This window comes from Lepisosteus platostomus, chromosome 6, assembly GCF_059453375.1.
Source record: "Lepisosteus platostomus isolate fLepPlt1 chromosome 6, fLepPlt1.hap1, whole genome shotgun sequence".
Lineage (NCBI taxonomy): Eukaryota > Metazoa > Chordata > Actinopteri > Semionotiformes > Lepisosteidae > Lepisosteus > Lepisosteus platostomus.
In genome coordinates, this window is record NC_142616.1 from 30,184,974 (window position 1) to 30,209,318 (window position 24,345).

At 41.5% G+C, this 24,345-nt stretch overlaps 1 protein-coding gene across 2 annotated transcripts in view; it reads right to left on the reverse strand.

Moving 5' to 3' along the window:
* Positions 1-22,072, reverse strand: part of unc5b (unc-5 netrin receptor B) — a 57,155-nt gene extending 35,083 nt beyond the window's left edge. For both annotated transcript variants that reach the window (XM_088635296.1, XM_088635295.1), the window contains exon 1: positions 21,698-22,072. In XM_088635296.1, the coding sequence (XP_088491422.1) occupies positions 21,698-21,782 (85 nt within the window). In that variant the 5' untranslated portion in view covers positions 21,783-22,072. The remainder of the gene's footprint in view (positions 1-21,697) is intronic.
* Positions 22,073-24,345: the final 2,273 nt, after the last annotated feature.

Consider the following 24,345-nt stretch of genomic DNA (forward strand, 5'->3'; position numbering starts at 1 on the left):
ACCACAGAATTCAGCTCCCTCTAAGAAGCGCCCAATAAAATCCAAACCAGAAATCAATTACAGCATAAAACTGCCAAAAGCACTGGCCAGGTTTATGCAGATTCTACTGAGAAGATGCCAATCAGGCTGCAGGTGATCAGCCTGATGATGCCTGGACAGTGCAGTCTGTGCTAAGGGCAGACAGGAAGAGGATGAGATCTGGCTCGTTGCTCTCAGGTTCTGGCACAGAGGTGACAATGAGCTGCCATCTGACCCCTCTCAGTGGGGCTGTGGGCATGCCAGGTCATGCTGCCAGCTCTATATATAGCCTGTGTTTTGGCAGAGACTTCCATATCCTGCAGAGCAGTGTTGGCAGGCAGGGCACCAGAGTAGATCTCACATCATCACACTGCTCAGTGATCCAGGGAGTCAAGGCAAGGGAGGCACACTGGAGAAGACTCCAGACTCCAAATTTAAAGCAAGCACCAACTTCTTTATGAGTCTGTTATGGAGTGCTACATAGCCCAGCATATTAAACCGTGGAGGAACAAAGGAAATATGTAGGTGATGCAACACAATGCATAAAACAGGGTTGAATCTTTCCATATGAGTAATGGAAGACCTGATTGGGTACACAGAATGCTGATATTCCATAAAATGCTGAAATGTTGTGGAAAACTGGATTATTCCTTTGCATGTGGAATGCTCTTCCTGACCACAATTTGGTATTGCTGACAATTTCTGATTGTATAGCCCCTCCCCCAGATGCGGAATCTTCAAAAGTTAATCTAATCAGCTTGACTGCACTCTTGCCCCAGCATGGACTTTTCCCCAAAACACAGTTGGAGCAATCTTCTGTTTTTCTTAATGTGAGTATCACTGTGTCTGTATCAGGTCTGATATCCAGTTATAGGGACGTCAATTCTCCAAGATCACAGGTGTTCTGCACGGAAGGTTGCTGTTGTGCTGCATGATTGTTGAGGACTCATTCATTCCACTGCATGGGAAATCCCAGTTCCAGTCAGCTATTGCCCGCTCAGTATTGAAGGGCTACAGGAATGCACTCCTGGCATAAGGGCTCAACCTGTATACTGAGCAAGCAGCTTTACTCACTGAGCCACTCGGTAGTCCTACAGTGCTCATTTTGATATGGCAGATTTTTAAATTGAGATATCAATTAGTATCAATCTAGGCCTACCTCTCTTAAAACATCCTAGATTATAGCTAATAAGAGTATTTGTGAAACTCACACAGAGAGCCAGGGATTAAAGGATAATTCTGTGACTCTTTCACACACTGCAGCCTGGCACTGTCTGCCCTGTGGCCCTGAATGCTGTCTTCTCAGGGATCAGAAAGAAGCCAGAACCTCGGCTATATTTAAAAGATAAGTGGTCTTTAAAAATAAAGATGACTGTTTTTCTGCTTTTGTTGGAGCCTAGAGGCTCCCTCACTCAAATATTGTTGTTTTTGGGCACATGATCACAAATGTGCATGTGGGTGTACTGTATGTGTAGAGGTCTGGCCCTGTCTGCTGACAGTGTGTGTTTAGGTGCAGTGGTGTCTGTGTGTGTTGCTGTGAAAGGCTGTGTGCAAGTGCTAGTGTTTGTCTGTTCGCAATAAGCTGATGCCTTTCCCCCAGGAGAGCACTTGATCAAACGTACTCCAAAATTACATCAGAAATAAAGCAGTGCCTAGGTAACCACAGGGTGAGAGAGGGAGGAAAAGGAGAGTGAGAGAGTTGCAGAGTGAAGAGAGCAAGAGAGACAGACCCATGCTCACAAAACAAAAAAATCCTTTTATGCGCCAAAATCCTGCTCCACAATGTACATAATCTAACAGAATCCTGTGGCTTTGGATGACCTCACAGCAAAGTTCTGCACACTAACAGCTCTGAAAATACCTACTGAACAATGAATTGTGGATATTACCATTACAAGTTCTGGGAAATGAAAACAGACACCAAGACTTATGAGCATAAAGTCAACTGGATTTTATAAGTGAAAAAGGAGAAAGGAGATGAAGACAGACACTAGGTATGGCCTTTAACTGACATATAATTGCCTTTTCTTGCATCAGAGCACCCTGCAGAGAGCTTTATGGTATCCCTGGTGTTGCAAACAGACCCAGAAGAGCTATAAGACAGAGGGAGTCAAGCAGCAGAGCGAACAGCCCATCCTTTCTGCCATCACATCACACAGCCCTCACCCTGTTGTACAAGCAGATGAGCAGTCCAGGGATTTGATGGCTCCAGTCTCTCCACAGTCTTTAAATGGGCTTCAATGGGCAGTGTGGTGGCTCTGTGGCTAAGGATCTGTGCCTGTGGCTGGAAGGTTTCCGGTTCGTATCCAACGGCCAGCAGAGGAATCCTACTATGTTGGGCCCCTGAGCAAGGCCCTTAACCCAAACTGCTCCAGGGATGTTGTATAAATGACTGACCCTGTGCTCTGACCCCAAGCTTCTCTCCCTGTCTGTGTGTCTCATGGAGAGCAAAGTTGGGGTATGCGAAAAGACAAATTCCTAATACTAGAAATTGTATATGGCCAATAAAGTGATCTTATTACGGGAGAAATGTGTAGATGTTCTCTCCTGTGAATGGCCACAACACTTGGACAATGATTTTCTCTACCTTTGTGGATTTAAAGACTCAGCCATAAGTCTGAAGCTCTTGCCCCCATGGAGCAGTGGGTCATGGATTGATTAGTTCAATAGATGAGGAGATTAACCAAAAAGTTTGGAAAAACAAGATAAATTGTAAATAAGGAGAGAAGACAGATTTAGATATGAGCAAGGAACATGAACAAGGGGTGGTGAGAACATCAAGTGGATGGAAGGAGAGAGGGAGAGAGATATAGATGGGAATTGTGAGGGAATATTGATCCTGTCAGCCTATAAAGCCACCTGGCCTTGTGAAGGGATAAGCCCTCTGTTCTCATTAATTATAGCTAATGCTGGATTTATCCTTTCTGCCTTAATCTCACCACTGATCAGCCTTCATTTCCCTAATGATTTTACTGCTGACCTTTTTAGCTTTTCAAAGTGTCACAAAAAAGTGCTGTGAAAACTCTGCCTTGTTACTGTGCTGATGTTAAAATTTACACAGTTTACAATTCAAAAAAATAAATGACAGCCTCAGTCGTCCTCTCATGTTTTCAGATAAGAGTGTGTTTTTCCTCTTCCTTACGGTTAGACTGTGATCTATCAATTAGTTAATCACTCTTTTCTTGAATTAGTAATTTGTAAGAGCTAGCCCTCCTTCAAAGCAACCTGCACATGTACAGGAGGAGTCAACAGGCACAAACACATAAGTACCAGAACAAAGTACTGTATGTAAACCACATAAATTAATCAAACATTACAAATGCAGTACATTTAAATAACTAAAAACAAATGTGATTTGCAGTAATGTAGTACTTATATGCACCTGTTTAAAAGAAGCAGCTCTTTCTCTGCTGACTTTCTGTTCGCTCTGGTCCTTCTCCCTGACGTCCCTCCCTCTTGGTTGCATTACTCTGTGATTAAAAGCTCCTTCACCTTGTGCCATCATTTGCAGACTCTCTACACTCCATTACTCATTTAAGCTGTATTTAAACCAACTTCATTAAAATGCCCACCTGGTTCACGGTGTTCGTCGCCTGGGATCCCAATCCGGATATTTGAGAGGAAACTGTTTTAAACACAAAGCCCCCATGGGAGAGGCTGTCTAATAACAATACTTTGACAGCTCTAATATCCAAATTTAAAACATTCTGAGCAGGTGGATAAAATCAGTCTACTTTTAGATGCTTAATTGCAAAGTTCATTCAAACAAACCTGAAAAAAATGTCGGGAAGATGATATCCAATTTTTCACGGGCTTTATCAATTTTTAACTGCACAACTCCCATTTTTACAATGAATATTTAACAGATGAACCATCTAAATAAAACAAATGACAGCTGAATGCATTGGAAAGTATAAGGTGCACAGTTATTTCTACAGCAAAACCCTTTGGATTTGGTGTTTTAAAATAGATTTTGAATGGCTGTCCACTTTGTGTGAGTCTAAGCTTCTTCAGTTCCATTTATGTTCATGTCAAAATTGATCAAATTCAGTCTAGTTTCACTTCACTTTTAATTGCTCCCCTTTTTTCTTATTTTCACATGCCCTGTTTCTGTTTGTAGAAAGGGAGCTGTCTTTCACTCTCCCGCAGCAATGGATAGTCAGTCCCAACCTTTCTGCTGTGTTACGTGCTGTGTAAAGTGCAGACGACAATGAAATGACAACTCAGTGTCTCTAGGTTCCTCACAGGATAGGAAATGATACAAGATCCAGACCAACAGGCAGACCCATTCAGCCATACAGAGATGTGGAGTCCGGAGTAGTGTGTGGTGGTCTTCTGCATGGTAGTTAAAAGGTTTGTGTTGCTTATTAGAAAAATAAAGAGCCTTTTCATCAGCATATTGCCTGCAGCTAAACAGACAGAAAAATGAAATGAAGAAGCACTTTTACTCAACATTGAGAGAGCAAACAGTTTATCTCAGCAACAGTCCCTGTGCCGTGCCAGACATGGGGTTATAAGAGGTGGGAAGGCAGAGAGAGAAACCTTCAGTGCTTTTTTTTTCGAGCTCTGTGTCGCATCAGGAGAAGATTTGATACATTTAGAATACATTTATTTATGTAAGAAAAGTTACCTTCACATTGTGTTGTGCGTTTCCTTCTTTCGCACTAGGCACTCATAAATAAAAGTTTGTATTATGTCATTGTATTAAGTTTTATACAGAAACATCAGCACTTCAGTCTATGCACCTGTTCCAAAGAATAAGGTCAGGACTGCATCGGCATCCCTGGGCACAATGCTGCCATCGCACTTCCTGCTGTTGTCGGAGGAAAGTGTAACGCCCAGTGGCACAGTAGGTGTTAATGGCCAGGCTGGATTGCTCCTGCGAGCCGAGAGGCTGTGTCAGTGCTGACAGGGCAGCCTGTCCACCTGGTTAGAGACACACCAAGCCTGAACAGAGCTGACACACGCACACATTGAATTAACCAGTTTTTACCCAGTGCCGAGTGGAAAATGTTGCTTTTTTTTCCTAAATCCTGACACACTCCATAGATTTTCCAAAATCAAGATTATGTAGAAAATCTTTTTCAATGACCTGAAACTATACTGTAGCCATTCTGTTAGACTTTTTATAACTATTTTAAAAACATACCGAATTGTACTCTGGAGCCAAGCTCTTTAAAAATCACTCCGGGAGACTTGCACAGAAACATATACAGTATATTATATAGGATGTCCTGAACTGCTCACTTGCCTTGCAGGCCTGCTTTTGGAATGTATTAAGACAGCAGGTATGGAGTTCACCTGAACCTCTGGAACCGACAGAAACATTAAGCTAATGCAGACCTGTTGTTGTGATGTCATAAGCATGAAGCTGGACTGACTGAAACTTCTGAAATAAACAGAATCCTCCGCTTTTTCTGTGAAATGAAGCATCATTTCATTTGAGGTTGTTCTGCACCGTGCAGTCCAGCTGTCAACATGTTCCCAGTAACAAATACCTCTGGGCTTCTGTCAGTGAAGCCTTGTGCTCTCCTTGTGTTCTCAATAGAAATAGTCAGCAAATGCTTCTGAAATCTACATCCTTGAAAAATCTGAGAATCAAAGTGGAATCCAGACCTTTAAATTACCTGCAATTTTACATCGCCAACTGATGTATTACAGAAAGCGTGCTTTTTCTTGCCACTTCCTGAATGGTCTCTGAATGAGTACAATTCTATAAAACGCCACCAAGATGTGACATTGTTGTTGCAGCTGACACAAGAATATCACTCCTGCATCCATTTTGAGAGGCAAACTGAACCCCTGCCATTCAATGCAATGATCCCCTGTGCATCTCTAGTCCAAGCCAGATTACTCCAGAGAAGATTGATGTTTGAAGAAGAAGAATCAGTAATCGGTTTATAAAAATCATAGAAAACAGCTGCATATTTGGTCTCTATGTATATCCACTGTTTTCAGTAAATCACAGTTTCTTTGAAGTCTACAGCTGATAATGATCAGTAAGTCAGCCTGTGTTCAGTGCTCAGGCTGTTGTTTTTGTGGAGTGCTCTGGTGGTCTGGAGTGCTGCTTGTTCTTAGATATGAGTGGTATCCTACTGGGGCCCATTACTGTAACTCAGGCCATTTAGCCCTCCACTTCAAATTACTAATGTAAATTAATGCATAATTGACGTCCCCTGGTCCTAAATTATTTAAATTATTTAACAGGCGATTAGTGCAGAGCTCTGAAGAGACAGAAAGGGTGAGAGAGCCCAGGGCCACAAACTGGGATGTCAGAAAATAGTGAATGTGACAGAAGGGGTTAGCCTGCACAAACACATTTTGAGACTCAGCATCTTAAAATAAAATTGTTATACTGGCTTAACCTGACAGGGGTAAAGAGGAAACCAGGGCCCTTGGTCATTAATTACCACCCTGTTCTACACCAGAGAGAGAAAGAGAGAGGATCTCAAACAAAGAGAATGTCTATAAAATACCCACATCCTGGCAGGAGATTTTTCAAAGAATCTACATACACTCCGAGAAAAAGTAAAGCTCTTCCTTGCAAAGGTGCTGTGAGCAAGAAACTGAGATAATCCAACAACTTCTTGGGGCACGCAGGTGTAGTTATGGACAGAAATGACAGGCATGCAGAGCAACATATTCCAAAGTTTGTTTCCATATGGTCTTTCAAACTAAATCATCCCTTTCTCTGTGTCAATACAGGCCACTCAATGTGACGTCGTGGAGTTTTCGGTCATGTAATATTTATCTTTTCTAAGATGACAAAAAAAACAAGTTTGCAAATTAACCTACAGTGGTTCTAGGATCAGTATCCTTAGAGATTTGAAAGACATCCCCCAAATTTGTATAGTGATCGTATTAACAAATAAGCATAATTAGCATGGAGGTGTTACATGGTGTAGTAAAAGGCTTCTCACCTGAATTTACAGGAAATCACATGAACAGGATATCGCACAGTAGGGTCAACTTCTGACCTCACAATTCTGTCCTGCTCTGGCCATTTGATTGTCCCAGAACTGCCAATAAATATATTCATAGAAAGCCAAAGATTTTGTTCAATCTGGGACAGCAGTCGGAGTTTAATCAATTCTGAACTGGAAAGCGGACCACTGCAATCCATTTTGTGAACGGGGAATAAGCACAAACAAAACCTAATCTGAATTATAGGCTGAGATGGATTAGGGTGCGATAATCCTGGGATAAACCAGAAATGAAAATCCACATTGCAGCCTTGTACCGGGTCACTGGGAGGGAGGGGTAGGGTTAGCAGATATGACTGCCTTTATTAAACATCTAAATCAGCCTTGAGTCTCATAACAACAAAACAGATGTTAAGAAGAGCAAAACAGCAAAAGTAGGTTTCTCGTTAGGTCAAACAAAGGCTACTGTACCAAACACGTTTGGAACCAATTATTACAAAACAAAGTCAAATTTGTTCTTACAAATCCAGCTACACACAGTAAGCGATTCTCCCTCCGTGACAGTAATGTACTGAGAGAAAGGACACAGAGAGCACACAGTGGAGATGCCGGTGACTGCACAATGACATAATGACATCACTGTACAACCAAAGACCAATAAGTAACTAGTTCCAGAGATAAGGTAATGTTGTTGGTTTTTCTAATTTCTAAAAAAAAAGGTGTGATTTATTGCTGGCTGTGCTTATTTATAAAACATATAGTTTTTATCTTGATCTTGAAACAGAAAAGTTGCAGAAGTAATTCAAACTTCTGATGGAGCTTTACTCCATTTTTATCCGACATAACTCCTGCCAGAACTTTCCCGAGGGATGCCCATAAATCTGACTAATGGTGGACTAATGGCAGAGTCTACAGATATACACAAGCTATGGAATGATTAAACCGTAGAATAAACATTTTCAGATTCATCTGCTGCCTGCAGTCAGCAACAGCAGGCTTTTAGCGTTCAATGAACTTTGCCCCCCAGAGTCTATCAAACCTATGTCAGACCCTCCCACAAGGCTAGTACACTCCTCCCACTGAATTAGCCCACTGCAGACACACCAGGGCAGCACTACAGACCAGTTCACCCTGACACAAACTCGAAAGGAGAGGAGAGAGGTGAGGCCACAGGGGAAATTAGGATGTAAATTGAGGCTTTAACATAGCAAAGAGGATTGGTAATATTTAAATTCCTTTGAGTCCAGAAGGGTCATTTACTTATGTGTGCTTTGCAATTTGAATGAACAGTGATTTCTGTCTTACAGAGAAGAAGCCCACTCTGTATACTGACACTGCCTCTGAACATGGTTGTTACCTCCTCCCCTGGCCTGTTGACTCCAGACCGGGTCTTAGAGTTAATAAAGCACTGCTGTCCAGGTCTCTCGAGGTCCTGCTGACCACACGCAGAGCAAATGTCCATCCCTGCTGGCTCTCTGGGGAGCTATTCTCATGTAAATAGGGCTACTGTTCTGACAAAGAGCCCGTCAGCCCTCATGCAGTAATGCAACACCCTCTGAGGCCCATCAGAATCCAAGGACAAGACCTGCTTTCTTTTCTAGCTTTTCAAGTCCAACACTTGATTTCTTAACACCTAGAAACTAAATTCTATTCTCTCTCAAGATCAATAATAATGGGGACGAAACAAGTTCCGCCACTTAGGTTACGGCCTATACAGAGTGTGGTCTTTTCCGTTTTCTGCAGGATGTCCTTGTATTGTGCCATATTCAGTCCCTCAGGCCAGCCTGTTAGGGCCAATAACTTTTAACGTAGCTTGTCAGGTGCAAGGACACTCAACCTGGGTGTGAGAAAGACTGAACAACTCAGGGCTCAATGAGGCCTAAACACTGCCAACTCATATCACAGTCATCACACTCCAGTAATACCATTTCCTCTTCTTTTCTCTATGTTTAAAGTGCTTGTTTTCTTGGATACGAAAAAGGAAGAAGAGGCTCTTTTATATATAGTCCCAGAGGGCACCACCAAGTCTAATCTTCACAATAAAGAGGAGTTCCTGTGTTCGTGAGCTGTGATTTAAAGCCTATTAGAATCTGAACGGAATAAAAGGCTAAAAACAATTCTCACAGGAAGCCTCCTGTTAGAGAGTAATTCTGGGATGCCTGCAAATGCAAAATGGCAGGCAGCTGAGGAAACCTGTTGTCAGAGCTGGGCAAAAAGAAAGGGTTTTTCCCATATGAGGAAATGAACTCAGAAAAAATCAGCTGAATCTTTTCCGACACACCTTCTGTGTGGAACAGGCTTGTTTCCCCTATGTTAGCGCAGGGTTTGTCGGAGAACACCGCTTTGCTCCCTCCTCCCAAAGACATACCGTAGAATGTGTGAGTAAGCTGAACTGTCCTTTCCATGTCGATCATTAGCAAGACCTGTCTGGAGTAGACCTGCTACATGTACAATGCTGCCTTCAATATAGCTGGGATAAGGTTCAGAAGACAGCATTCCTCCATTCAGAGGAGAACATGTTTCACACTTACTCTTTATCGAACACTGAGCATTTTATTCTCCTTAATTCACACTTTCTATCAATTCTCAGCTGCAAATGGCTTTCTTTGCCTACATGGCCATTGACAGTCAGCTGTCCTCACCTTATCTTTCACCTCTTTTTCACAGCAGTGCTAGGTAGCTTTGATTAATGTCAAATAAATGACAACACCATGCCTTATTAGTGCTTGCTCCTTTGATGAGAGGCCTGCAATGTTTTAAAAAAAGTTGATTTTCGCATCTCTGCAGAATTTCTCCTTACAGACTTTTAATAGCTGAGCGCCAACCCCCCACTGTGCAGCTCCCTTCTGTTCACGGCAGGACTGGCCACTCAGCGATTCAGCCTAAATTCTCCATCAGCACATTGCTGCTCCAGCCCAGCTACCAAAGCTCCTTTGTAAATAGAAACCCAAATACTTCCCAATTCACTGATTTCCTTATGCATGGTCTGCGCACTTACACAAGGACCTTTACTAGATATCATCAGCACCTGTATTTTCTCCAGTTTTATACATTTGCACTTGAATTTGCAAATGCCGTTACAGCCACCAATAAAAAGAATCGTACTGAAACAGTTTCAAATAAAAGATATCTTGAATTTGCAAAAGCTAAAAGGGCATATGGTCTTTTTATTGTCCTATCCGTGAGTAATTTATTGTACCTTGTGTCCTTCATATAAAAATACATGTAATAAAAACTGGCACTCCGGCTGAAGGTCTCATCTGCAGGTGTTGGAAGGTATGCACAGTATACTACACACTGCTGGGGGAGCCAGGAGACCAGTGCTGACACCGGGCTGCTGTCAGAGGGCAGGCATTCAATCGCCCTCTAATTATCTTTGTGTTTCCGTCCCCCTGCCTTTGGGACAGATGTGTAAATTGTTGTGCTAATGCTGAAATAGACTGTGGAGTCTTTTAGGCCAAGATTGATAAACTCTGCAACCCTGAGTGCATTGCTGTCATTTACTTCTTTAGAGTAATGTTGCCAGCCTGCAACTAAAAAAAAGGAAACGCGGGGGTCAGCTCATTGTAGGAAACCATCTGTCTGTCAGAGTGCCTATCTGTCCAGCCTGCCAGGAGATACTCTGCTATTTCTTTTCATCAAACAAGCCTATCTGTGTGCATTTGTGCAGACCTATTTATCTGTTTCTAGGTCTTGTAGTCAATCTCCATATCAATATAAATGCTTTAATACACCCTACACCTCATCACACTTAATGTCTGTCTGTATGATACATTTGTCTGACTCTGGCTCTGCTCCAGGGAACACTCTGTTTCAATGCTGGGAAATGAAGCTGCTCTTTTGCATTATCCCTTAGTTAGAGTCAGCTAGCATTGTGGCCAAACTTTGCTGTCAGTCTATCATCTTATTGTGGAGAAAATAAGTGCCCTTCATTCCATAACAAAACGCCATAGAAAAATGACAATATATTTGACTTCTGCCCAGATTTACAGAGGTCAATCCAGGTCTGTCAAAACAGTCCTTCTGGAAAAAATGAAGGCTGCTGCACTTTGTGATCTTGAGTCACATAGTGAGCATTCAACATTGTAAGGCTGTCTTACCCTCTACTTCTAGAGTATCGGTTAATTCCATTTCTAAAAGGGGTATGTGTGTGACTGCCTCTTTAAGAAACTGGAAGAGCAGGTCAAGACCCTAGCCCATCTGTTTATTAGCAGGTAAGAAGCTTGAATTGCAGGCGCCAGACTGGGATCTTATCTCTGACTGTCAACCAGAGCCACACACCCACACCACTGGGGCTGTCCTGCAGAGCACAGCACTGACTACCTATGTACCTGCATGTAAGCGCTTCCTCTCCCTCAGCTCAAGTCAAACACACACACACACCTATAACAGAGAGCAGCAGAAGGGAGTAACCCTGAATCACTGTCATATTCTCACTAAAAAACAGTTTCTCTGAATAGTAGCTGAAAACTTCACTGTCTATGGACACAGAGACTTGGGTAAGGGTCTTTCTGTGTGTTATTCTGCATTTTCCCATATTCTCATAAAGTAAGCCAACAAAAACACCGAGCTACAAAAACACAATCGCAAGAAACAAAACTGCACCAAACAAGCTCTCTAAGTCTGGCAAATTCCATTTCTGATGTAGCTCAGCTTAGGAAGGACAGGATCAGAAAAATTTGTCTACAGGTATTCTACAAACTTACATCTGAACAGCTTTAATTGATCTCTTATGCAAACCTGCTGTTACAATGTGTGCTCAATTTCCCTAAACAAACACATAAAACAACATCTACAAGTTACACACAATAGCCTGGGCGTGTGGTATCAATTTGCATATCAAATCAAAGTAAATCAGTAGTGAAATAAGATTTGCTTCACTGCTTATCAGTGAACATATTTGCTAGAAAAACAAATCAACTGCAAGAAAGATTTCTAGGGAAAGTGTTTTTTTCATATTAATAATAAGCAACAAAAGTGAGTTGAGCCCAGACTCCAAGGACACTCAATGTTGATTAAGTTGTGTGTGACAGTGTTCGTAGCAAACTTTGGGTCTTTTGGATGACAAAAGTGTGCAGTGAGGCGTCTGGCTCTTTGAGATTATTCTGTTTCTGTGTGAACCAATGCTTAAAAGAATTTAAACATTCTAAATCAATGTTGAAGAAAATGAAGTACTATTGAAAAGAAGGATTAACAGGGCATTTCTGTTCACCTTTTTTGTAGAAATATGGCAGCTACTTCAAATCGTTAGAATGAAAGCTTGGATTTCAAAACTACACACTGTGACATTTCAATCAACTCAGCTATGGCCAGAAAATTGACAAACGCACATTAAAAATGTTCTGTACTGAAGATCTTGGAAACAGAAAAAGATTTGGCTTTCTACTACACAGAATGCTGTAAGAAGGATAGCAGCATAGTCCTACATCTTGAATGTCAGAAGTGTTAGGTTTTATCCAAAGTAGAGCTGTTAATTACATTGCATGACAGATTTGTTTAATATTTCAGCTACCCTCCATCCTTCCCAACGGTTGGCAATTGTGATTCAAACACTTGTCAGCTTGAGCATCTGTACCATAATTGTAATTAACCTCAGCTGCCCTCCAGGATTTAATGAAATTCTGGGTATTGTACAAAAGCTGAGGAGCTTGCACAGAAACTGACCTGGAGATGAGCAATGAAACCAGGAGAGATGACACACGAACAGAAATAATCCCTGCTCTGTCTATGTTTCCATTTCTGACCCTGTAGTTCTGGATAGGGGTGGAGCAGTGGCACTGTGGCTGTGGCTGGAAGGTTGCCGGTAGAGGAATCCTACTCTGTCGGGCCCCTGAGCAAGGCCCTTAACCTTAACTGCTCCAGGGGCACCGTAGAAATGGCTGACCTTGCACTCTGACCCAAAGCTTTTCTCACCCCGACTGTGTGTCTGTGTGTCTCATGGAGAGAAAGTTGGGGTATATGAAAAAGACAAATTCCTAATACAAGAAATTGTATATGGCCAATAAAGTGATCTTATCTTATCTAATTGCAGAGCGGGCGCTGACCCGGGAACACTGCAGGAGACCAGTGAGGTGGAGGGGGTGGGTGAGCTGGGGGTGAGCAGGCAGATCTGAATGAACACGAGTGGCCTGACTGGCGATGACCCACGCTGCCTGCGCACAGAAGGGCTGGCACTCTCAGACGCATGCTCCCCAGAGATATCCCGCTCAGAACACGCTGGCCCCAGCGCTGCTAGTTTAGGAAGACGGGGACCCATTAACGAACAGTCCACTGTGCTCCCACAGTCTCAAGTACTTCCGTTCACAGTCCCGCAGTGAAATTTGTTGCATTGAATAATAAAATACAGGTAAATCCCCTAAATCAGTATCTGCAGGGGGTGGTGTTATAACAAGTTTCCTAGTGGGGTTGCATTACAGCCAAGCAGATCCACACAGCCACCGACACGGGTACATTATGTAACTTTAGCAACACTCCAAATGCAGTAAACAGATCTGGAGCTATTAAATGCCATGCACAGTTTTCCTTATTGCACAGAAACTCTGTTGACTTTTCAAAATACATTGTGTTACATTGTTTACAGGCGACTGTGTTCATTTTTTACTAGCTGGGAGAGGCTGTGGCAGTGCAAAATGCACTCAGCCAAAGCACATTGGAAGAGAGTGGACAAGAGATGCATGCTAACGCCAGGATGAGGTGCCATAGAGAGACGACGTGCGAAAAGAGAGACTGAGCGCTCCCACAGCCCTCCAGCTTAAGCAGAGCCCACCAACATTCAGGTTCTCTGACCTTCTGGCACTGATGTAACAGTCCGCCGACCAGAGAAGTCTACTTCTTTACACTTTAACAGACAACACTGCTGTTTGTAGGAATACAAAAGTTCATTTGAAGACATTACCTATAATACTTCAAAATGTCCCATCAACAGCTTCTTAACATAGAAAGAAAGTAAGCCTGGTTGCTAACTTGTCGTTCATCTACAGAGCCAATCTCCCAACAGCAATCCCTTGTCTAAGGGGACTTATAAGTGGTTCCAAGACTTTGTTTCTAAACCTTTAATCAAGAGAAAATCTAGGATTATGGTTCATTAAATCAAGTGCACTTCAAAGGAAAGAAGCAAAAGGCGTCCTAGGTGTTTGCCCTGCTCAGTCACGGGATGAGGACTGTGCAGAATGGGACCCTGCGACAGCAGAGCCATCGTTCGGGTCCTCTTCAAGGAGGTGGTGTTAAACAGTGTCTCTGCGGAGGTCCTCCTCATTCCCTCACAGCTGCTGTGTTATGTTAAGAAGCCCATTCCGCAGTTCTGGTGGTCACAGCAAGGCAGCAACAACCCCGAGGCAGATGGAGCTAATAAGCGTTTAACTTGGAAAAATGCGATTTTCCACGCTTTTTTTTTTCCAAAGAAGTAATTCCTAAGCTCCGCTGGAGGGCTGAAGAAACACAGAGAAATGAGAGAGAAATGGAGAGGGACATGGGAGCAAAAGAGAGAGAGAGGCTGTTGGAAAAAAAAGGGAGAGCGAGCAAAAGAAAAAAAAAGATGATGAGAGAAAGAGAAGCCGAAAGAAACAGAGGTTGCTGCATGAGGAAAACAGAAAGGGTCCTGTGTAGACAGCTCCAGGACAACTCAGATATTACCTTAATCGCTCCGCCAGTTAACTGAATACAACTTTAAAGACAGAGCCTCCTTACTAAGACAACAAAAAATGTACTTCCTTCAAATCTGGTAGAGATAAAACAAACTACATTCATCAGCTTAGTGGTACTCTCACGGCAAGGATATGAGGACTAGTGTTGTGCATTGCGCCAAACAGACGTATTTTTCAAAAACAGATCTGTCGTATTTCAGAACATCTTGCCTCGCTGTGCCTAGAGCACTGTGCATGTAACACTGTCGAGATAAACTGTAAAACAATTTAAAGTGTCTTTGATTCCAAATCCCTAATTATGTTTGCACAAATGTAAGATTGCACTGTGTTGGAGAAAGTGAAAATAAAACACCTAGTTAAAAATAAAACCCTACAAAATGCCTGGTTTTCAGATGAGAAAAAGAGTTTGCTGGATGTCTTTTGGGTTCTTGGTGATAAGGAGCGGGATTACTGTTTTATGTAACCCTGCATGAAACTTCTGACTGAAAAAAAAACTGCAATTGCTGGGAACGAAGCAGCACCTCAACATCAGAGGTATTTCAAGAAGATTGAAATCAAATTCAAGCCTGGGCAAACACCTGGTAGATGTTGTTAAATGTAGACAAGTTCAGGGTTTTGCATGCAGGTAGCAAAAACAAACTATAAATGACAATCACTATGACAGAAGGAGCTACTTATGAAAATAACTTAAGAGTTTATGTTGACATTATTTACATCTTCTGTGGGGGATTTCAAATATGCAAATAAATGTAAGAATAGATAATAAAAAGCACACCATTCAAATCACGTGGTGATAAAATTGTACAATGCACTAATAAGGCCTCAGTTACAATTTTATGTGCAGTTTTGGTCACCGTGTTATAGAAAAGATATTGCTGCTCTGGAAACACCCCATGTGAAGAGCAGCCAGATATGTTCTGGGGCTTAAGGGGATGTCCTGCAGTGACAGGAAAAGGGAACTGGACCTACTACGTCTCGACCAGAGAAGATTCTGATGGGACCTGAAAAAAAGTTTTTAAAATACTCAAAGTTATTGTCCGATCTGACTTCTCCAGAATGAGCAGTGAAACACAAGCTAGAGGGCACAAAAGGAAACTATCTGGAAGTGCATTTAAAACAGCAAGCAGGAGGCACATCTTTACCTAAAGGGTTGTGAGAGCATAGAACAAGCTGATCGTCTGTGTGGTTAAAGCTAATACCCTGGCTTCTTTCACGTAATGGCTGGATTAGATTCTTGGACCAATTAGCTACCAACTATCAAATGAGCTAGATGGATTCATTCATAACTATTCTTATTTTCCTACTTACTCAGCCCTTTTCAAAAACAAATGACAGATCAACCACAAGAATAGCTAGTATGTAAGATATCGGACTAGAAAAGAGTGGCTAATGCACATGTCTGTCTTTACTGAATTGCATTTTATCAGTATTTAAAAACAACTGTCTGTCTGAGGACATCAGTATTTTGTAGTGCGTCTGAACAGGTTACAAACAACACACACACATCACTTGTAAGCACAAACAGAAGAGCACTCAGAAACAGACACCCACACACCCAAGGATATCCCTGCCAACCTCCCCCACGCTGTTAGAGAGAAGCTTCTTTTCAAAGCTTAGGCTCTCCATTCAGAACAAGCACAAAAGAACCCCATAGAGATATTATTCCAAACTCTGTGTATTACTCCCCATCTGGCTCCTGGGATCCCCACTCTATTAAGAAGAATGGAAAGAGGAAGATGAAGTAACGTGGCTTGTAGCTTGTGTCTCCCAGCTGTTGTAGTGAATGTGGAGGGTCTCTCTCACATGTTCTGTGGTTTTGTCTTTCAAACCGTTTGTTTTAGTAATGGTTTCTTACTAATACTGCACTGACCACTGAGAGTTTCTGTTCTCCATTTTTGTGCCAGTGCTGTAGGCACAAAGCTGTGAATCTGGAGTACTCAAAGTCAAAAAGTGTTTTTTAATCACCCTTATATGTGCATGTAATCAATGTTCCCTTCATTTAAATGTCACTGGGTGGCATGCACACATTTTCAGCGCACACTAGATGCCATTCATTTGTATACTGCAGTAAAGGTCATACGATCTTTTAAGTGATTTACTTTCTTATTTTAGTAAATAACTATTTACTTAAACCGAAATAAGCCACCCTCTAGGATGGACAACACAAAGGCCTTTTTTTCTTCCTCTATGGGGAGGAACTTTCAGACATGTAGTTCTTCATCAATACTGATACATAAAGCCAATATTTTCTGTGCAAAACTTTGTCTTATTCTTATATGTCTGAATAACAGATTGGATATTGCAAATCTGTGTCAGATATGGGGGTTCTGGGACTCAGAGTCTTGTTGGGGCTATAGCTGCTAACAGGGGCAGAGCCTTCCAACTTAAGCAGAGACTCAGCTCTAAGTTAAACAGGACCCATAAGCTGACTGGGGTGTGTTCAGACTGCACCAGCACAAAAATGAACACCACAAACATCTTTAAAATATTAAAGACAGTCACTTTAAACCGATGAATAATACAGTACAGCGAAAACACACAAATAATCCTCCTTGTTCCCGCTTAGTCCCACCTCAGCTGTAAAACTAATGCACTGCTGTGGTCAGCGCTGATGATCTGGAGGCTGTTCAAATGCTCCCCGTCTCTCTCTGACAACTGAGCCCAGTCTGTCTAGCTCACTGACTCACTGCAAGGTAAGGGCAGGTAGACACACCTCATTTGAAGGGTCAGTCTGAGGGAGAAGAGTTCGCTCGTGTCGAACTTTCACTGGTGCTTTAGTCCAACTCTCGATGCCCTCTCTTGAATCTCTTCAAACACAACACCACAGCAAAGACTGATCTTGAACACGTTCTCAATAGCTGTCAGAACAGTGTCTCGGCAGCGCCGTTAATTAATGTGCACGTCAACACAGAAATTTGCTCTCCTCACCAAACTTGCACAAAGTGTGCGTTCAGCAGAAATGAAGAGAAAAACGTCAGAAAACACTGTTATAACTGGTCGTTCAGGTTTTACTGAACACCACAGTTTTCTTCTGTTACACCAGCTGGCAGCCTATAAGAGGAACTGCTGTTTCAGTGACAGAAGGAGTCAAAAGAGTCTTGACAAAAAGGTCCTTCCCTCATTTCCTAAATGTAAGTAAATATTTTAAAAAATGTTTTTCAGAATATTTTCTACGGGTTTCAAAGCAGCCCTTTTATAAACATAAGCTGCTTTTCTCTGCCTCTTATACAATGCCCGCAGGCCATCTAGACAGATCAGACTGGGTGAACAACATGAAAGTTTTGCAAAACGCAAAACCAGTAACTATAGAAGAGAAGATGACAAATACAGGCTCTTGTGGCTATATGCTTTCGGTATAATTTACTTTTTCATTAAAATAATTACAAATCAACAATAATAAGAATGGAAAGAGATTTCCTTTTTCTGCAGCAGAAAATGTAATCCATTAAAATCTAAGTCGGCCCTCCCATGTCTGATTATGACAGTGAAAGACATAAACAGCTTACTGATTCTCCCATTTCCCCCAGTGTTTCAGGTCTTTCACGCAGGGGTTCTCTAAGAGTCTCTAGATAAGAATATATCCAAACCCCCTCTCTGAGCTGGCTGAGATTTGGAGCTAAAAAATGCTGAAAGAAAAGGGATTTTGGACACTGAAGCCTGATAGAGTCGGAGACAGAGCTTTGAAAATTTCCAGTCTGCTCAGAAGTGCTGTTACCCTCGCTGTAGATTCCTGAGCTGTGCTTTCCATTAGTCAGCTACAGAAGTCCATATGGTGCCAAATGGGATTTTCAATCGCTTCAATTTAAGCTTTTTTGGGTGAAATGCTATGCAAAAATAACCCAACAGAAATAAAACAAAAGATATTATTATACATTTTCTCACAACATCATGCTCTAAAGGGCAGCTCAGGTGAATGTCCAATAACATGAAAACTTATACAACTTTTCTGCATTAATACAGACACTAATTATCTTTATGTTCAACACTAGTTTACATTTGCATTATCATACTTTTTTGTGATACTTAACAAAATTGAATGGTTATAGCTGATCAGCGCTGAATTACTGACAATAATAAAATAAACAGAGATACCAAACCCTCACACCTGAAGAAGGCTCCACGGCCGAAACGTTGTGTTTTCTTTCTTCTTTTTTTTCAGCATGGAATAAACCTATAACTTGTTCCAGAGATACCAAAGTCAGCAACGAGACCCCAGTGGCACTACAATTGAACAGCACTAGGGCAAACATGGTTTGTTTCTGTCCCAGAGCTCCAGGCTCAGTGTGCCACAAGCAACCTGTAGTTCTGGTTAGGAGTTTCGATACCTTTGTTGTTTCTCCTCGGTGGAAGTCACGTTACATTTCCAGATTAACAAATGCTGAGCAAGAATTTCCCTTTATTTAAAAAAAATATTAATTTACCACCTTATTTCTCATTTCAGAAACTCGTTCAGATATTGGATTTAATATCTAGTTGAGCCATCTTGTAAATCCAGCTTCTCATTTATCAAACTGTCATTTGGACTGTCAGCAGTGAGACGAACTCTTTGATCATTTCAGACATGTAGCCTACAACTTAGTGTTAAAGGATTTTTAGTAATACAATTATAAACTGAGGAATATACAGTATGTATAGAGAGAAAGAGTAAGATCATTGTTAAGGTAAAAAGCAATATGCATTAACTTTGGCCTGAGTGAAAGCTGTAAACAGATTATAGACTATGTCAATAAAAGATTTACAGGCAGGCACATTCAGATTACACGTGTTATTTCCAATAAGAAAGCGTAAGCAGAAGTTATTGAGCCTGGCACGAACCTTTCAGAATACCAATTTAGGAGTCCATGTAAGAGTTGTAAGAAGGCTTGTGTATAACGATAGGAGAGTTTCTAGTTTGTATTATGAATACACACTGTAAGAGGTTTTTATACATATCGCTACACCTTAGGAGCATTCATCTGTGAGGCTAAGGCTTTCTGGTGCACAGTGCCACGCTCCTCTCTGATCATCAATTACAGTCTGATAGCCGGTAATAAAGGGACCCCTTCGTTTTGTTGAAGCTGTGTTGGAATTTAGTGATGTATTTTGATATTAATGATAAGCAGCATGGAAATTATGTTTGGGAATAAATAGAACAAGACCCGTCCAACAAAAAATGTAAGGCACTTCAAAAACTGGAACACTGACATACCATCAACTTCAAACTCGGAATTTTACTAAATATTTTGTAAAGGAGACTAAAAGTAACGCAAGAAGACGCTCCCCAAAAGGACGTAAACTAATGCAACTAAAGTGACCATGCTCTTCACGCGTCAGCTCTCGACTGCTCAAAACAAGAAAGGCTTTTTTTTTCTTTCGTGAGACTCCTTTTCAAAGAGGCCAGGCACAGCTCGAAACTTTAATTACTCTCCGCACAACAGGGGGCTTCGCAAAGAAACGCCCGAGCACAGAGCCCTGAGAGCAGTTTGCGCCTCTGGTACAGGACCCCGCACTGTCCGGCTCTCTCAGCACACCCCAGACGTCAACCACAAGGTCCAAAATCAGGAACGGGGCAGGAAACACGATAACATCTGTACTAAATACGAAATTATTTCCCTTTCTTTTCATATTTAAGAGGAGGAATGCAGAGGAGAAAAAACTCTCGGTCGCAATTCAATTACCAATTTCTTTTCCTTGAACTCGGAATACAGAAAATTGTCAGACGATAGCAATATTACACAGCTCTGTATAATTTACAAGACAGACTAGTCACTGAGCCTAACTAGTGTTACAAATCCATTAAGGTAATGGTTTTCACCGGAGGAAGAAAGACAACAGAAGCCCCAAAGCTGCAAATTACAATCCCATTTTCTCTGAAGGTCATCGTTAAAACGTCGTAAACCAGCTGAATACATGAAAGAAGAGATACATTTTTAAACCCCTGAATATTTATACTAAGGTATACAAACACAAAACGTTTTTGTTTAAGCAGTAGGTAGCGTTGAGGGCATTATTTCGCTGATGGTTTAACTTCATGTCAAGCTTGTCATATTATTTATTAGATCTCTCTTTAAGTAAGGCGGGTTTCAATAGGGCTTTTTGGGAAACAAAACTTTCTCGTACAGCAGCGACACAAAAGTATCTCACTTTAGTTACAATGTAACTAGGCTACAGTAAAGTGTATACGATGCGTCTACCTTGTCAACGAACTTGACTTCCCCACTTAGCGGACTCGAATGTCTTTAATACTCTTTAGAAATCAAATATTAAATTCGAAAGAGAACGAAAGAGGAGAAAATGTCAAAGCTGTAATTGCTTAATAGACTACTTCAGCTGCATAAATCTGTAAACAGCAGTATTCAATTTTTAAAGTAATGTGTGTCTTCAGAAATTATATGCTCTCTGCATCACTGGAACTAAATCGTGACATGGGGAGGCTGGGCCTCTGCTCTGATTTCCTTTATTAATATTCCGTATAGAAGTCATTTTATCTGTCCAAAAACGATTATTTCAGCTGTTAATTTTGAATATTGGCAACTTTGTTTACATACTAACTAAATAAAAGTAATAACATGGTAGACAGCATGTCGTTCTTATCTATTTGTATGCAGTTATATTCTGCAGTTATACAGTACTTCGACCTGCAGTAATACCAGTTTATCTCAAATGCAAATGTAAAGGCTTTTCTACTGTCAAGTGTCATGGATGGTGTTACATGAATTTCATTTACTTCGTTTAATTGGTGAAGTAGCGGCATCACAAGTCTTGCTCCAACGAAGTTGTTAAAGCAGAGATTACTAAGTTCTCGAGAAAACGAAACGACAAAAAAAGCAGTAACTCGCAAGCTCTCTCCATCATCGGAGAGTTTTACGTTTAAACTGCTGATTTATTCGACTGAACCGAGAACAACAGTTTTAAAAAGTTCAATTTCAGGTTGATGATAATGTGTGTTACATTTCTGTTGTTAGACGTATTGCAACTTAAGCAAAAAGGTGGTTTCTGAAGGGTAAGTCAAGTGAAAAACAAGTGTCTTAAGTCTTAGAACAAGGAATGAACAACTGGTGACTTTTATTCTTAAGAACCGCAATATTTACACGCTTATTCAGAGGCATTAATAAGGATGGTTATTCATCCTACCTGCTTCAGAGACGGAGGAGACGCACATCAGAAGAACCAAGACAGGACCGACAGCCCAGGAACGCTTTAACCGTGATACGTGCATCGCTCCCCGGCTACGCCACTGTGCAATGTCCCGGGGTGTTCTTGCAAGCGGTTCCCCCTTTCACCTCCACAATTAAATTTAAAACTGAAGACTTTGAAGAAAACAGACTTTTCAAATTCTAAATAATATGAGACTGGCCTTTTCTTTTTCTATTATCCTTATGAACGAAGTCAGATTAGCACAAACAACCCCGAAATGAATCCTTGACTTTTCTTCAAAACAAAAAATAGGCATAAGTAATGGCTTTCTTTATAATTTCCCCGTTAAACAGGCAGTGGTCAAAAAAAAAATCAAAACTTTCATTACTGTTCGGAGTAAGAAAGATTCTTCTCTCCATGAAAAAAACAAGTTTTGTCAGAGTGACACTTCCACGAAGCTCATGCTTTTAAAAGTCTGGGGGGGAATAAGAACCCGGGTTTCACTCTCAGTGTTAAAGTTGTCTGAGACGTGTCCACTATAGTGTGCGTCTGTCCGCTCCACCTTGCGAACTGCTATCTTCTAGCCTTCATCCTCTAGCTCTCAGCTCCGCACAACAATACCAAGGTGTAAACACGGGCGCAGGGAAAAGCCTGCGCTCTCTCAGCGAGCGAGCTGAACTCGTCTCCAGACACCAAGCCCCGGACAGCCAATCAGAGCGCTCACAGCCCGAGCAGGAAAGTACAGGGAGCAGGGAGCGAGCGAGTGGAAAACTCGGCGACGGAGCCTACCGACTGCAGGGAGCTGGAGTTGCGCGCTTGATGATGATGAGCAGGTGGGGAGAAGGAACGCTCTTCCGGCGATGGAACAGCGCCGGGGGAGAGAATGGGGGATCTTCTTGTGCTCCAATACTAATACGTTCATTTCATTACTGCTGCTGCTGCTGCAAGTGCTACTAGTACACGTCCTTAATGTAAATTTCATGTGTATGTTGCAACTTCAGCAGCATCCATTGCTACTGTTACTGGTGTTTCTACCTGGTGTTAATTGTAGACCTGCAGCTCCTGCAACAAGTGCTATTGCAACGGCTAAGCCTTGCTGTTCTATTCCTTCTTTCACGTTACATTATAACTGCTGTTACTCTGTAGGTAATCCTGCGCTCATGCTTCTGCTGGCAGTGGTTATATCGGTTAATGGTTATAGCACGGATGTCTCTGTATTGTCATTACACATTTGTTTAGCATTAGGTAACCGAAAAGACATCTTGACTGTAAAGACAAATGACAAAACACAATTTTTTAACACGATTTTCTTCTTCAAACTGAACCCTGCTTCCATGGGTACTGTGGATGATATTCTTTCCCTCGCAGATGCAATACTATAAATTGTTAGTTAAAATAATTGCTCTCAGACCAAACACTTTGAGCAGTTTTTTATATGTATGTGATATTATTAATATGTGCATGTGAGTCGTTTAGGTGTCAGTCAACTAGGTGGGGTAGGATACAGTTCGGCACCTCAAGGGTTAAACGTTTCTCGGTCCTCGCTTGGTATTTTTTATATTCATTCTATGACTGTTAATACTTCTATTACATAGTCTACTCCCTCTAATACCTTTACAACTGCGACCGAGAAAAAACAGTGACTTCCGGAAAGCAGAATTAAATAAACTGTATTAAGCAGCAAAGAGCAGACAAATCCAAAAAAGCGAGTTAAAGACCAAAATCGTGATCATTTTGAGACGACAATGGTAAAAATATCAAGTCTCGAGTTCTAATAATGCGGTCTATTGTGTTTAATTAACACCCTTCTTTTCGAAAGTGTTAAAAGATCCCCCAATCTATCACTTAATTCAATTAAACTTTCGCTCAGTCTAGCTAGGCACCAAAACGTCATTATCAAATCTAACTTTAAACATTCAGTCCCACGGCAAAACTATGCGAAGTACTTTTTAAGATTTTCACTGAGGCAGTTGATATCTTTTCCTCATAAATAATTCTCAAAGATATATTTTAAAAGTACACAGTTTAATTCCCTGCTCAGTAAACATGTGGTTTGTATACATTCCGATGTTTAGGAGCCTACATTATTCTGTATCATATGCTAGATATGGAAGCTTTGAGCTATAATGAAACACACATCACGGTGAAGAATACAGGAGTGTGATACTGAGGTCAACAAAAGACCGGTAGATTGGCAATAGCGTCAAAAACAGCCACATCGTTGTTTTGCTTCTTCTCTGCACTAGAGGGCGACAGGTCATACTTTACAGGTTCGTGGAATTTCCTGTGGGCCTGCTCTGCTGATACCCATCGGGTTATAATACACATAAAATGTAAAAATCACACCCAACCATATTCTAACCACTTTTTGCAGCACAGAGTTCTGGGGGAGCAGCTACCTATTTTGGCAAGCAGTGGGCACAAGGCAGGATACACCCTGGATGAGATGCTATCACAGGGTGCACACAGATACCAAACACACATACCTACAGTACTCTCACCAGGGTAACTTTACAGAAACCATCTAACCTATCATTATGTCTTTGAACTGTGAGGTAAAAAAAGAGCACCCAGAGGAAACCTATGCCAATGCAAGGAGAACATACAAATTCCACGCAGATAGCAACCCAGGAATTGAACCGAGC